This window comes from Anastrepha obliqua, chromosome 4 (genome assembly GCF_027943255.1).
Source record: "Anastrepha obliqua isolate idAnaObli1 chromosome 4, idAnaObli1_1.0, whole genome shotgun sequence".
NCBI classification, from domain to species: Eukaryota; Metazoa; Arthropoda; class Insecta; order Diptera; family Tephritidae; genus Anastrepha; species Anastrepha obliqua.
The window spans coordinates 49,709,384-49,725,983 of record NC_072895.1 but is presented as its reverse complement, the minus strand read 5'-3'; the positions used below and the strand labels follow the sequence as shown (position 1 = coordinate 49,725,983).

The 16,600-nt window shown below is 37.3% G+C and overlaps 1 protein-coding gene across 1 annotated transcript in view; it reads right to left on the bottom strand.

Moving 5' to 3' along the window:
- Positions 1–218: 218 nt before the first annotated feature.
- LOC129244126 (uncharacterized) overlaps positions 219–16,600 on the bottom strand; it is a 143,790-nt gene continuing 127,408 nt past the window's right edge. Inside the window, exon 7 of the mRNA XM_054881742.1 lies at positions 219–525. Within this exon, the coding sequence (XP_054737717.1) occupies positions 386–525 (140 nt within the window). The 3' untranslated portion in view covers positions 219–385. The remainder of the gene's footprint in view (positions 526–16,600) is intronic.

Below are 16,600 nucleotides of genomic sequence, written 5' to 3'. Positions count from 1 at the left end.
ATTATTTAAAATTAAATTTAAAAAATTAAATGTCAAAATTTATGATCACAAAAGGTGCATGGGTTTTTTTTTGTCAACGGGTGTATGTAGATTTACTCAAATATCTGCTAATATTATGCCCGCTTACATTATCCCTTATTATATTATTAAACTTAAGTATGCGTATGCCTGTGTAACCGTGTGCATTACTGTAGTTGTGTGTAGCTCTACTTTCGCGGCTTTACAACAGCGCCGAATAGCTCAGCTCTCTTAAATCCTGCTTCTATGTGTGTGTGTGTGTGGTTTTTGTTTATTTTTGTTTGTGCTTGCGCTTGTGTTTGTGTTTGCTATATAACTAAACTGACAGCGGCCACTTGTGTTGTTGTTGTTGTTATTGCCGCTGTAATTATCCCAGGTTTACATGCACATATGTTTGTAATATTCGGTAAGCCATGGCTATTATAGCAGTAATGCCATGCAAATGCGTTTGATATGATTTAGTCGATCCACCCACATGTCCATGGTACATCGCTGCCGGATTATCACCTGTTGAAATAAGATAAAATATAATACAATTTAGTTTGTTTAATTGTTCAAGGCCTGAAGTGAACATATTTCTGATTAGCTATTAAATGGAATTACAGCAAGATTATGAGCAGTATTTTTTTCGAGAATTGTACATTTTCGGATTTAATTAAGGTTTCTCGAAATTTAATATAAATATAACAAGGAATTTGGATTTATTACAAAATACGTGCTTCCGACCACTTAGAGTGGCAATTAGTAAATATTTTTTAATCAAGCTCAAACATAACATTTCTTCTTGTAAATGAGACATTTAGATTATTACCAGAAAAGTAGTTCAGATTCAGTACAAATGTATGTATGTAAGTATGGAACTCGTAACCCTACAAGACAGCTGACTATCATATTAGCACTCATATTATCATCATCACTATCATCATCCAACTACACATTTTTGTTCTAGCCATGGGAAAGTTCTGATAGTTTCCCCTTGTCGGTGTGATATTCTATCTCTACCAATAGAAATTTCTTATAACTGAAAAATATATCTGCTATGCTCTTAAGGCGGCCGCCGTAGCCGAATGGGTTGGTGCGTGATCACCATTCGGAATTCACTGAGAGGTCGTTGGTTCGAATCTCGGTGAAAGCAAAATTAATAAAAAACATTTTTCTAATAGCGGTCGCCCCTCGGCAGGCAATGGCAAACCTCCGAGTGTATTTCTGCCATGAAAAAGCTCCTCATAAAAATATCTGCCGTTCGGAGTCGGCTTAAAACTGTAGGTCCCTCCATTTGTGGAACAACATCAAGACGCACACCACAAATAGGAGGAGGAGCTCGGCCAAACACCTAACAGAAGTGTACGCGCCAATTATTTATTTTTTTTTTTATGCTCTTAAGTACTCATTTTCGTCATTAAAAAGTAATCAGCACAAACTCCTCAATAACTCCCCATTAAAAAGTAATCAGGCTGATGAGTTTCGTTAAATTGTTTTATTTAGAAATTATAAAATTTATATTTTTCATTGAGATTCGAACTCAAGAATTTTCAATATTTTTTTGTTTTCATTTTTCACACCAATTCGGTGTTTCGTCCACAGAGATTCGAGCTCACAAATTCTCAAGTCTTAGCCAAGCATCTACTCGCTCGGCTATAACAAGTATGAAACAAACATAGCTAAATCTCACACTAGAACTGTTTTCAGAGCAGCCACATTATTTCGTTAAAATTAATCAACACTGATGCCTTGGCGTTTAAAGTACAGTAGATATATTTTTCACTTATATAAAATTGCTATTGGTAAAAGAGAGATAGAAGTCACACCGAATAGGGGAAAAGAATATCAAATGAAAGATTTGATTTCCCCATTAAAAAATGTTGTATATGCTATTCTGATAATGAGCATGTATTAGAGACTAATAAAATACTTGTAAATGTGTTGGAATTTTTGTCAAAAGTGTTCAGCACTGTCTTGTAGGGAATGGATCATAGGTCGACCGCGAATACATTTACAGTAAACTACGCTTTGGAGCTAGTTTCAATACAGGGTTTGATTGAAAAGCAATGAGCCTTCCCGCGCGGAGCGTCTGCCAAGCCATCAACCGAATCGGCTGGTGGGGGAAAATTATTGTTGGACCTTCCCTTTCCACTAGAAACTGGCCCCAGTTCGCTGGCAACAGCGGTGCAGTCAACATCGCTCCGCGCGTGAAAAGGGTTTTAAAAGTGTATTATGATATTGCAGTGGCGAAAATGCAGAGATCGTTGGAGCAACGTTACTCGATCAAATTTTGCGTAAAGCTAAATAGTTTGTACCTCCAGCAAGCACTGTAAACGCGGCATTTTACAAAGGGTTCGGCCCGACCTCGTCAACAATTGGACCCTTCATCACGACAATGCGCCGGCGCACACCGCCTTCCTCTGCATTGCCAAGATGGGGGTTCCGGTGCTTCCCCACCCTCCCTACAGCCCATACCTGTCCCCTCCGGACTTCTTCTTGTTCCCGCGCCTGAAAAGAAAGCTGAAGGGGAGGCGTTTCTACTCCATCGAGGCGATCCAAAAAACTGTGACAGCCAAATTGAACGCGATTCCGGCTGATGAGTTTAAAAAATGTTTCCTGCAGTGGAAGGACCGCTACCAGCGGTATATTCACGCTCAAGGGTCCTATTTTGAAGAATATTAGTTGTATAAGCCAAAAGGTTTAATAAAACTGATTAAAAAAATAAGGCTCATTACTTTTCAATCAAGCGCTGAAATCTTCTATACATTACGGCCCAAAAAGTTGGCCATTTTGCTTTCAATATTCTTCTTGAGTTTCTCTTACATTATTGGCTTGCTTTCATAAAAAGTTAGTTAATGTGACCCCTTAAAATTATTTAATTAGTTTTAAATCGTCCAAGATGACCATTTGGCTGGGTGATTTCTCAAAATTAAAGCGACCTTCTTCATTAGAAAATCGAGGCTTTTCCTAGCCGCGTGGCATGCACGACTACGAGTATATCGCTGAAATCACACGACAGTTATGTCGGTATTCAGCAAGTAGGACTCGCAAAAGGAGGAGTATGGAGGAAGATTATTTGATCTAAAACAAAAATGACAACACCAGCAAAGTATTGTTTTCTTAAATAAAGTTTTCAATGAATCTGGATATAATAAATTTTTTTATTTTATAGAAATACGCGCAGAAAAATTGTGGTCTATTTATGAAGCACAGAAGTTTTAAATTTCCCAGACGAAAATATTTTCAGAAGTTTTGTAGTTATCCGAAATTGTTGTGTGTTTTTAATTTATTTAAAAACTGAAGCTGCATGTTAACTACACTCGGAAATCTAGAATTCACATTGGACTACTAGCTACTGTCAGATATACCACCAGTTGTCAGAACGGTGCACACTGTTCTCGATGCCGGTGTGCAATCGGGGGCCTGTCGTTAGCTTCGGTAGGAAGTATGATGTTTTGATCCCAGATAGAGATCAATGGTTAAGTCCAGAGAACCTACGGGATACCAGCACCCTTTTTACACCGACGGATCCAAAACCAGCGATGGAAGCGGATCTGTATGGTACTTAAAGAAGACACTAAGTACTCCTATGCCATTGGACAGATGGCCACGGTATTCCTTACGGAAGTCTATGCCATCTTGAATGTGGCGTACTGGCTAATTGAGAAAGAGTGGCGGGGCAACAGTATTGGAATTTGTAGTGACAGTCAAGCTGCACTGAAAGCCCTTGCTAACCCACGCTGCTCTTCGAAGTTAGTCGGTGAATATAAGACAAAACTGAACAGTGTTGCGAAACACAACAAAGTTAGTCTTATTTGGTTACCTGGACATTGTGGTATTGCAGGGAACGAGTTAGCTGATAAATTGGCGAATTAAGGCTCTGCAAGTATGCCACTAGGCCTTGAACCCTTTCTAGGTGTCAATTCCGCATCGATTCAAATATGGATTGACGACTTCATGAGGTCTACCCACAGAGGTTGTTGGTCTGAGTTGAACTCGTGCAGAGTAGCCAAGTGCTTTGTGAAAGAACCAAACAGGAAAACAGCGAACTTTCTTCTAAAAGTCAGCAGGAAGGACCTGAGAGTTCTGGTGGGTGTAATCACAGGGCACAACGTCTGTGGTCAGAATATGGCTACCATGGGGGTCGTAGACAGCCTATATGCGATATGCCTATCCTGTCTTGAGAATGACGACACTGCAGAGCATTTTTTCTGTAGCTGCCCTGCATTTTCCAGAATCAGACTTAGGGTATTGGGTTGTGATACACTGAGAATGGTGTAAGTTCATACTCTTCGTCTTCCGGATCTCTTAAAATTCATCAATGAATCCAAGAGATTTGTGGAAGAGTGACCTCTAACTAATTTATCCGTTTTTACCATCCACGTTTTATCTTTCATATCTCTATTGTTTCTACTGATATTTATCCGTGTGTAGTACAATGGTCTACTGACTAAGATTAGATTGGATTTGACGTGATAACGTCTCATAATTCGATTTAACAGGCTGCACGCACGAAAAAATGTGTCGTTACCTTGCTCATTACCGTTACCTTGAATGAACTGCAAGCGAAAGCGCGGAACGAACAAAGCAAACGAACGGCAACGTTCGACATCTTGCTCTCTCCTACTTAAGTGAGCGTATATATGTATGTATATGTATGTACATGCGTATATGTACATATATAAATTCACGTATTTGTATTTGCATATGCCTTCTTCCTGTGTGCATGGTAATGAACCATTTCTCTGTTGAGAATGGGACGATGATAGAAAAAGTAGGAAATGAAAGGGAGTGTTTCGAGTTTAAAGTGTCTTGCAAATCGATGATGAAGCCTCTTAGTGTAGTTGACTTATTAACGTCTGATGCACAATCGAAATTGAAGATATCTTTCATGAATTTGATAAATGTTTCGTCATTTTTCACGTTTGTGTAAATGTAACTTGACCTATTCCATTGCAATTCCATTTACCTCCTCCTCTATATCCATACAAAATATCTATCAAACAAATAAAATTAAAATTTTGTTTTGAAAATTGCAACCATTCCATCAATATTTTCTTATGACGTTGTCACGTTAAACTATCGTCAGTAAACCGACTTTATATACAACCTCTTTTTTTATTACGATTTGTTTGCTGTTGGGTAAAAGGTAAGTATTCATTCGATAGAACTCTTTCGGAAATGCAATACCTAGGATGCAAAAATTATTATTTTCGACTCCTGCTCTTCTTTGCTTTTCACCGAGCTTAGAAAGCTGCCGAAGGAGCCGTGACATTTGCAACGTGTATGGAGAAGGTGTCATAGGCGAGCCTACAACAGGGAAATGGTTTGCACAGTTCAGAAATGGCAACTTTGACGTTTGACCGCGGGCAACGGAAGGCCTTCTGAATTCGATGAAAAACGCCTCAAAACACTTTTGAAGGAGACGTGAATTGGCGGAAAAAATAAACTGAGATCGTAAAACGATTTTCAATCACATTTATCCAAAGAAGGTCATGATATGTGTTTGGTGGAACTGCAGGGCGCGGTGCACTGCTCAATATGCTCGAAAAGAATGCCACGGTCAACAAGGAACTCTACAATGTCCAGTTACGCCGCGTGAATGAGGCTATTTGACCGAAAAGGCCTGATCGAAATGGTCAAACCATACTCTTTCACGACAACGCCAGTCCCCAAGTCGTCAAAGCTGCACTCCAAGAGCTCAAATGGAAAGTTCTACAGGATCCGACGTATTTTCCGGCCCTTGAACCGATCGATTACCATCTTTTCCGCTCCTTGTCAAACCATATGAAGGGCATTACCTTCGAACCAAAGATGCCCTTAACCCTTCGTTATCCACGTGGATTTTTGTAACGTGGTTAGGCACGTGGTCTACAATCGTAGACCATTTTAATATTATGACTAAAAGTGTTATTCATTTGTGTTTCTTAATAATACTTCATACGTTTATTCTGTGATTTAATGTGCGGAATATAAACTAATATTTTCACTAAAATATTTGTGTATCTTCTGTAAATTCAATAAAAACATGAATGTATGTGTTTTTTAACATTTATTGCAATTCATAAACGTTTTTTCTTATAACTAATGGACGATTTACAAAAAATAAAAATGTGTAAAATTCACTTCTTTAAATAAAAAAATAAAAGTTCAGTACAAAACTTATATGTTGTGGTTTCTGAAAACTGCTTATATTTCCTCACTGAGACATTCCGTGCAGCTTTCCCTCATATGATTTTTGCAAGCAAATCTGCCGCATTTAGTACACGACTTTCGGGATGATTTGTTCATATTGCGAGGGCAAATATGACAACGTCCGACATAGTTACTTGGTGATTGAGTGGGTTGTGGTGCAATGCTTGGGATGCCAAGAAGGTTGTAGGCTAGCTGCCTCATTTCCATGGGTAGTCGAGGATTCTTTGATCTAACTTCAATTTGTGGTCGAATGAGCTCCCAAGCGCATTTTTCAAGAAAATCACTCCGTTTTATATTATTTTGGGGATTATTTGCTTTATATACACAAAGAGCGTTTATACCAGAGATATTTAGTAAATTGTAAAATATTACCATTGGCCAACGTCACGTATTCTTGCAACATTATATTTCTGACATAATTGGTCCACAAGATCTACACCAATTTTTGTGTGATTATAATCGGTTATCATAATTGGTTTTTTTTCATCATTTGTTTACTCATCTATTGCGTTATCATGGTGCATAGATGATATCAGGATCGCTGACCGGTTTTTTTTTCGGGCAGTACGACACTAGTGTACAATTTTCTTGGAAACCAAAAATACTTGACTTTTCTTTACGATTCTTCCTGGGAAGGAATTCTTTGGGAACTTCGCGTTTGTTTTTTCTCACAGTTCCCAAATATGTTAGCTTTTTCTTTAGCAAACTATTAATCAACGATAAGCTGCTGAACCAATTGTCACCAGTAATATTGCGATTAGTTCCTGCGACTGGCTGTACCAATCGAAGAGTTATCTCTTCCGCACTATTGCTAAGTTTGTATGGTCCGTCCGGCTGAGTTCCCACATAAGTTTCCAAATTAAAAGTGTAAGACGTTTTTGCATCCACCATCGCGAAAGTTTTAATGCCAAACTTGGCCGGCTTACTAGGAATGTATTGCTTAAACGCGCAACGTCCTCTAAATGGTAATAGTTGTTCATTAACAGTAAGAAACTCACTACCAATAAAATTACTTTGAAAGTTGACCAGGAATACTTCTCTTATAGGCACCAATTTATCAATTGCTGTTCTCTGCTGTCTTGTATTGATGTCATCAAATCGCAGGCATCTTATCAGAAATCGAAACCGTTTCTCGCTCATCGCTAGGTAACACGATTCAACCCCGTTTCCTTGGGAATTGTCCCAAATTTTATGAAGGTTTTTTTCTCGAGCTTCTAAGAGCGCCAATCAAAAACAAAATGCCAATGAAAGCGCGAATTTCGGTGTCATCGGTTTCTCTTGCATCTTGATTCATTCTATCTTCTTGAAAGTTAACCCGTACTTTTTGAATATACAAATTTGTAGAAACGGTTATTATTCTTATAACCGAATCATTCAGAAATAAATTTAGGCACTCAATTTCTGTTTCAACATTGCACGCATTACCTTTTGTACCCGGCAAAAGTTTGATTATATTGTGCGAACGAATACGAACTTGCAAATTGGGTCTGGTTTTCTTCCACTTAGTGACATTGTCTTTTCCTAAATAGAAATTTTGGAGATGAGATGCGATTTTTGGCAGAACGGCATCTAGAAATTGTATAAATTTATAGTTCAGACACCACATTTGACATTTCGCGTGCTTTAACAGATATAGTCGCTTTACTTGAAATTTTATGTAGCTGGAAATTCTAGCTTAGTGAACCTTGTATAGAGCATAACGTATTGGAGTACCCAAGCTTTCTCCTCCAATTTGTAGCCGAAATATTGGGTATACATATGTCTTCTTTTGAATGACACCAGAACAGTTTGATCTGGGCTAAAAAGAACACTCTTCTTTACAAACCAGTTCGAAACCAGCAAAACGCCCTTAAAATTCATTCCATTTCCACTTATTTTTGTACAATTTTTATCCATTTTTCCACAGAAAACTTGCTAGCTTGACATTTTTATACTGGTATTAATGGCGAATATAGATATTAGAGCAAAGCCATGGATGGAGAAGCACCACAGTACAGCAAAGGTTTATTTAGCTCAAATTGTGGCTGGGTGATATTTGCGCCAGCCGATGTCAAACAACCGTGGCAACAGCGGAAGCGAAATGTAACAAAATAACGTTTAACCAACGCGTTATTTGCTGAACACTAAAGCAGTTTCACTACTTCTCACTGCTTGTGATGGTCTCTCGAATAATTTCACTGCATCACTATTGCCGCTGTGGTTTTGTCAATCCAAGCAAATGTTACACAATAACACAAATAGTCACCAATGCAAACTTAAAATACATATCTGTATACCTACATACATATGAATATTGTACTTATATATATCGTTAACAATGTATGTGTAAGTCTCTGCGTAAACCACTGATTGTTGTTGTGGTCGCCGCTTTCACATTCTTTGTTTGCCATCAACACCAATGTCGCCGCTTTGGCCACAGACTTACACACATACGTGTTTTGTGGTACGTATATATGTCATCAATTTGTGAGTTTATGAGTGTAGATTTATTTTGCTGCGGAGCGAATGATTGAGTACGGCTCTTGGGGTGCATAGTGACCCTACAGGAAAACTCATCAGTATCAAACAAGAGTTTATACGCCGATGTATGAGATATTTTCTTGAAAAAATTAAATTTTAACCCAAATAGTTGCCACTTTCAGCGCAAAGGCGCATTGGCAGAAAGTTAAGAGAATCATTGGATTCGATGTTTTCGAGAAATAAATAAATTCAGTTTTCTTCTGTATTTTGCAAATCATTGTACGCCAGTTGAGCAATTTCTCTATGCGACATATAATATAATAAAGGGTGGTTAAGTTTCAAGGGCCGGTGTTGATTTTGAATAAAATACAATTTTTATTCTAATTATTATCATTTCTCTTTATTATGATAATACTGGTATGACTCAATTACGAATAAAACAAAATATTGGCAAAATGGACACCGCGGCCTCGGCGGCAACCTCCATCCAATGGTACAAATTTTCGATCACGCTGAGGCATAATTGAGATTCAATGCCGTTAATGTGCCGAATTATCTCATCCTTTAGCTCTTGAATTGTTGCTGGCTTATCGACGCACCCCTTTTCTTTCAAATAACCGCAAAGAAAAAAGTCCAACGGTGTCAAATCACATGATCTTGGCGGCCAATTGACATTAAGCTGATCAATAAGAATATAGTTCATGAACTGTTTGCAATTGGGGTAGTCACGCTAGTTACACAGTGACTAAAATTATACCAGTTGCGAAATGACGCAAAGTAATTACTCTTACATTAAATCAGAAACATTTACACTTTAATCATTCACCCAAATAGGATAAGAGGGGTATAAATATTTATGGAGTCAATCCAACGACGAATAGTTAGTCTCACGCAGTAAGTCACTAAGATGAGAGGATTGGGTTAAAACTTTCATATACACTGGTTAATGTTTCTTCAGTAGGAGCATTTCTTTGTTGTTGGTGTATTATAAAGATGGGGACAGAGTGGTGCAAAATTTATTAACAGGACGGGAAGTTGCTTGCTCATATATTGCTTATTTCAACCATAAGTTACATCTCATTTTCTATGCGTTTCATGAATTGATGATCAATTTTCATAGTGTTTTTTAATGACTTTAAAATCTTGCTGGCGCGTGAGTCTCTCTGCTATGAAATAGTGGACTATAATAATAATAATAATAATAGTAATTGGCACGTACACCCTTTTTGGGTGTTGGGGCGAGCTCCTCCTCCTATTTGTGGCGTGCGTCTTGATGTTGTTCCACAGTGGAGGGACCCACAGTGTCAAGCCGACTACGAACAGCAGATATTTTTTTATGAGGAGCTTTTTTATGGCAGAAATACACTCGGAGGTTTGCCATGTTTTTCTTATTTTTGGTGTTTCACCGAGATTCGAACCTACGTTCTCTCTGTGAATTCCGAATGGTAGTCACACACGAACCCATTCGTGACAGCTGACAACTGCTTTAACAGTTATTCCTATGGAAAGTGCTAGCATAAAAAATAATGCGTTATACTTTACCTGCAAAGCAAACTGATAGCACTGGCAACTAGTTGAGAAGTAGTAGAACTGACGGCAGGGTATTCATTTGAATTGTAAACAGCTTTGGATACAGGCAATATAACACGTGTATGTTTGGTAGACTTTTCAGTGAGTTTGAGTAGGAAAATATGTGTAAGCAAACACTCTTGCAATGCGTAGGTTTAGAAATTCCTGGCTCGTGGCTTGAGCTCCGCGTGCGTAGTTCATGGTTTTACAATTTTCATAAATTACTTTTATTGCACGCGCAGAGAATATTTTGTATTGTGTAATTTAGTGAGTGTAACAAAGGTTTCCTCAAACCACAAATAACTGTCGCTTCAGTGGAATCGAAAAAAAGGCTTATAAATTTAAGCAAAATATTTTAATTCTTTTTCAGCGGCCTGGCTTTTATTATTTATGCTAGATGCCTACATTTACTGAGCAAAATAATCAGGAGGAAACTAAAAGAGGTACATATATAGCTGGCAGGGATTTAAATGCAAAAAAATGAACTTATAGTAGAATTCTGAATAGAGGTGCAGAAAATTGCTGCTTTGTGTTCGAGAAACTAAAGAATATCGCAGTTAACCCTAAAGTTTGTACGAAATTCCATCAAATTGCTCCGTATACTGAGGTGATGGTCAAATTTAGAGGAGAAACTTAACAAAGCCTCTAAGCATAGCCTTATAGGATCTGCAATATATGCCTGTGGTTTCTTGGTATATTGGATTATGCGGGGATTACTCTCACATTAGCATTAGATTAAATACAACATTTCTACTCGATAGAATTAGTTGAGAAACACTCAGTGAGGACATCGGCGCTGGGATTAAGGGCAAATTTGATAAAAATTGCTAAAATAACACTTTTGAATGTAAGGCAGCCCCAAAGAAACTCATCGATCTCGCAGAGCCACTATGTGCTGAAGCAGGCTGCCGGATAATACATGAATGACGCCTGGGTACAAAGTTGAAGATACTGACAGACGTCAGTCTCGCCTCGCCTCTATTATCTAACATCGTACCAGACGTTATAATGAAAAACACTAAGCCTATGGGCGAATCACCTAGAATTTGCTGGGCCAATTAACGGGCCTTGAGTAAGCAGATACGATATCTGCCTGCGGAGCCATACTTACTCGGGTATGGCATCTAAACTGTAAGCAGTACAAGAAGTAGCAGCGAAGGCATGCTAAAAACTTAATATCTTAAAACCATGAACTTGAAAAAAGGTTATTTTGTTATACGGGCAGCATTATGTTGGCATTAGGTGGTTTAAGTGAAGACATCAAAAATCGCACGAAAAAGGTCTCAGCGGCATTCAGCCCATTTGGAATAATTCACATATTTCGTAACGCACAAAATTGAAAATCTTCAATTCATATGTGAAACTCTGCTGTATGGATGTGAAACCTAGAATATCTCAACAGCTGGCAATAATGCACTGCGAGTCTTCACAAATCGTTGCCTGAGGAAAATCTTCAAAATATGCCGAACGTTGTATCTTATAGAACATTGCTTATGGACTCGGTCAGGACATTGTGGGTAATGATTTGGGTTTGCGCCGTGTTGCTGCAAATTTCCAAGACCGAATCCAACCCAACATTCATTAAAAGCATCTTTACTGCAGACGAGACGTGGGATTATGAGTACAACACGCAATCCAGACATCAGTCGAGAGAGTGGAGGGCTCCTAATACCAAAAAGCCACGTCGTTTTCACTCAAACAAGAAAGCGATGCTCACAGTTTTTATAGATTACAACGATATTGTATACTAAAAATATTTTACGTAAGGTCAAACAGTTAATAAGGACTATTACTTGGGCGATAGAGACGTTTCATTGAAGCATTCGCCAAAAAAGAAAATATTTGTGGGAAAAAAAACTCGTGGATGTAGCGCCAAGATAACGTACAGTCACATAGTGCCGCCATTAGCCGTGAATTTTTGACTAAGAACGGAACGAATACCATTCAACAGCCATCGAATTCACCTGATATGGCTTGCTGCATTTTCATCAAGTCATGCAATCAAAAAACCATTACGGGGAACGCAAGGCTGTTGAACCGAAGGAAAGTAAAGGCAAAATCGAAGACGGCTCTGATTGCTATACTGAAAATATAGTTCCAAAAATGCATCGAGAGTTGAATCAAACGCTGACAAAAGTTCGTTGCAGTTGATAGGGTTCAAAGTACTCCCCGATAATATCACTTATAACAAATATATTCCGGAACCTTTCGGTCCAATATGGTATTCATATTTATCTTTGATTTGCTAAAACTCGCTCCATAAAAACTCTTCGCAACTAGACACAGGTACCAGTTCTGGTTTATATGGAACTAGTGTTGAACGGTAAGATTAACTTCACTTAACCTAAATAACAAATGATGCCGGAATTCAAGTACATTCAAAACTTAATCCTTAACTTGCCACACACAACGTGCAACTTTCATACATTTTAGCATTATTTTGATGTTGAACGTTTTATGTTGTAATACTTTTATATCTCTCGAATGTGCTTAAGTTGGTTAAATATTTATATGCAGATCCTCGTGTGTGTGATGTGTGTGCACAAGTAAATTTATTTAATGCGATAACATATTTAATGCAGCACAGTCCACGAGGTGGCTCTTCATTCTCCAATATTTGCTTTGCACAAATCAGTTGCTGAAGCAGTCATACAGTCACTCTAACAAATGTATGACATTGTTACATACTATTTAAAAACATTTGTTTGATTCCTGAGTGCCTATTTAAAGGCATATTTATATATATGTACTTTACTTATAAAATTTTGTGCGTCTTTAAAATTTTGCCTTTCAATACAAAAAAATTTCCATAGCCATGCAAAGTCAAGTAGAGTAACTGGCAATATGGAGCGATTAAGTTTTCTTTTATTTTTGAACGTTTAATCAATAAGAAATCGAATAAAACACTTTGTTTCTTTAGTCGAATTCCCATTTTTTATAGTCCTTATACATCACAGGAAATTTGATTTTACCGAAATTCGATAAAATTTTTTAGCACACACATATGCTATATTGCTACCTGCAAAATAGTATTTTTACTTTTGTTGCCAAAATCCCACGCCTTTAGATGATCATCAAAAGCGACTTTCCAGAAATATCGAAAATTTTGTATAAAAACTTAAAATAATTAAAATCTAATTATGCAGATATTTTTTATTTTTCTTTTCTATACAGTCATTATACATTCAAAAATTCAATTTTTCGATATTTTCTACGAAAAAATGCCGCAAATAATCCCACCTCACATATATGTATGAGTGGGCGTATACTTTGCTAATTCTGAATCTCTTAAAAAGGAGTGAAATTTACTCGATGATAAAGATCATAGGGGTTTAAAATAGTATACTACAAATATGAACCGTGCGAAACGAAATTCTGTAACTACAATAATAATATGGGAAATTAATTTACATATAATACTTTATTCATCATCATAGCATCACAGCCCGAAGTGAACTATTGCTTCCGTTACAATTCGCCTCCACGTCACTCGGTCTTCAGCTTTTGTTTTGACGTCAGATATGCCTATAGTTTGTATGTCTTCTTCTACCCCATTTTTCCATTTTTTTCTCGGCCAGACTCTTCTTCTATTGCCTTGCGGATTTGTTTCGAAGAGCTTTTTTACAGTTATATCATTACCCATATACAGAATGTGACCCTACCATCGAATTCTTTGGGCTTTAGCTTTATTACGTACACAATTTAAAAACTTCTCATACGAAATATTATATAAATAATTTTGTTTCACAAAAGATTTTTACTTGTAATTTATTTTTATGGCTAAATAGTCGCACTTCGATTCTTATGAAAAAAGTAGATTTTTGTACCTATAATTTACAATTTAATTTACAAAAAATTGGAGCGGATTCTTTTAGATAAACATTTTTTTAATCAGTCTTGAAGACATCGCTCTGGAGACTGAAATATTGTGTATAAATGAAAAAAAAAAATAAATTAGTTAATAAATAAATGGTGAGAAATGCATTATCTACAAAGGTCCTCATTCACCGACAGTCACTAACCGACACTAAAATAATCACTAATAGTAACAAAGTACTCCTGGATGAATACCGACATTAAATTTAGTAGTCTAGTCTAGAAAATAGCTGTTTGACCTTCGTTCGGGTCCCCAAAATAGCAGTACTACGTTTTTCGTTGACAGGAGCTGAGTATTGGCTTGGCCCACTGTAGGCAACATGTCTCAATTGAAGTTTCACTATTTAATAAATATTTAATAAATACCAAAAAAAATTCTAATAAATATGCCAAACCTCCCTTATCAAAAGTTCATACCAGCGCAGTCCACTCATTACCAAATGCAATTGAAAGCTTAGCACCAGATCAGTATGGAGAGTTGCCGGAAAAGTTGTCCTGGATACTTAAAGATATTAATTAACATTTTACGAGTTATTCGATTTCGAGTTGTTTTTTTGCTGGTCGCCCACTTCTTTTAAATGTTTGTTGGCAACAGCGGAACTACCATTCGCTAGTGTCTATTTCGAATTGCTGGGCACGAAATATCAAATTATTGAAACAAAGTTTACTAGCAGCGGTCACCCTCGGTAGACAAGGCACAAAGCTGGACCTGCAGTGGAAAACATTAAGGCCACAGAAAGCAGGAGAAGCTCGATAAAACGACCAATAAAGGGGCTAAAGGCCAAATGTATATATATGTATGTATATGTTGTTTAAAAACTTAGATTCTTTCAGGTTACACTGTTTTTATTTTTAATAATTATGATATATGAAAAATTACATCATTTAAATGTCCACCATGACACCTACATATGAAATCTGCCTAACAGTCGATTTAAGAGTCGATGATGAGAACGCCGGGATATCGATGTTGACGGTTGTTCAGCCACACTGCGCTACAGCAGCAGTACTCTTAACAGAACGTAAATTTTTTGGTCTGCCAATTCTTTTTTTATACTAGACAGAACCAGTTTTCTGAAATTTTTTCACAAACTATTGAATTATCGATCATTCTGATGATTATTGACCCCAAAAAAATCACGAATTTTGCGATGAGTTGTTCTAAAAGACCGCCCATTTTCTTAGGAAGTTTCAATATCTTTAACGCGTTGTTCGAGCGTGTAAAATTGTAAAGCGTCTTTCAAAAGTGAATACTTCCTAGGCAGTACTTCTTTGTATACCTTTTTTGTCGAAAGAAATAAATCAATACGTACAGACGTTTTCGGAGAAGAGGTCTACGTGAATGCCATGGATTTTTTATATCAGAGGTTTTTTTCGTGGAAAAAATATACGCAGGGGTGGCGATAGTTATCAGAAAACACATTTGTTATCACCTAATATTCCATGGCCCCAGTGACATACGACTAAACGAGTGACAGTCATATATCACAAATCCACTCATGCCCATATTATGCAAATTGCGTTGGATTTATGCTTTCTGGCTGAGATGGTTTTCCAAACTATTTACTGCGCTAGAAAAAAATTGTTGAGGAAATTCTAGCATCCCTTTGGATTCATTAAGTTATTAAAACTAGCCTAACATAATGGGATCATTTCGAATTTCTATGCAGTTGAGCAAAATTTACACACGAATCCTTTTAATATAAATGATTAGTTCTGTTAAATTTGAGTGCAAGACATACGGATCCAGATTAAATTCAAGCCTTCGGTTAGTTAGCATGTAGCTGCGTTAGATTTGTACAGCATGACGTAATGGTAATGCTTTGTGTTGAGCTGTTTAAAATACCTCCACCACCTAAGCCAACCCCACAACTACGCGGCCACAGCACTTCGGATTGCAAAGAATCCTTTACGCAAACTATCCAGCCGGTCAGCTAGCTAAGTAATTCAACTGATTACATATAGATGCTTTTATGGGATATCCTCTTATTTACTTGCTTTTGTCGCATACGCGACTATTATTTTTATTCTGCTTACCACCGTCCAAGTATATAAGTAAAAACGATTTTAGTTGTATTTACAAGTCTTGCACAATAGCTGGGAATTTAGATGAAGAGTTCATTAGGGCATGTCCATCCATAATGTGTCACGGTGTAGTTGTGCTCTTCGCTGTTGTCCTCGTTGGGTCAGTCGTATGCGTTGCATTGGTTAGCTGCTCGAAGCAATGGCTAGTATTTATGTTTGGCTGTGTATAAGACATGGTGTAGCAGTATGTGTGCCTTCCAACACTGTAGTAGCTGCCATATACAAGTACATAGATCTACGACAAACTACGTTAACCCTTACATTTAGGTAGATCCTATTGGGGTCATATGTTTGCACGCGAATAATAAAAATGGTTACATGGTTTGAGATTTACGAGACCTTGTAGTTTCTAATACGAAAGCCTCAGTTTGTGTTACTATTTGGCGAATTTGATCATTTTTATTCCACGATCTTT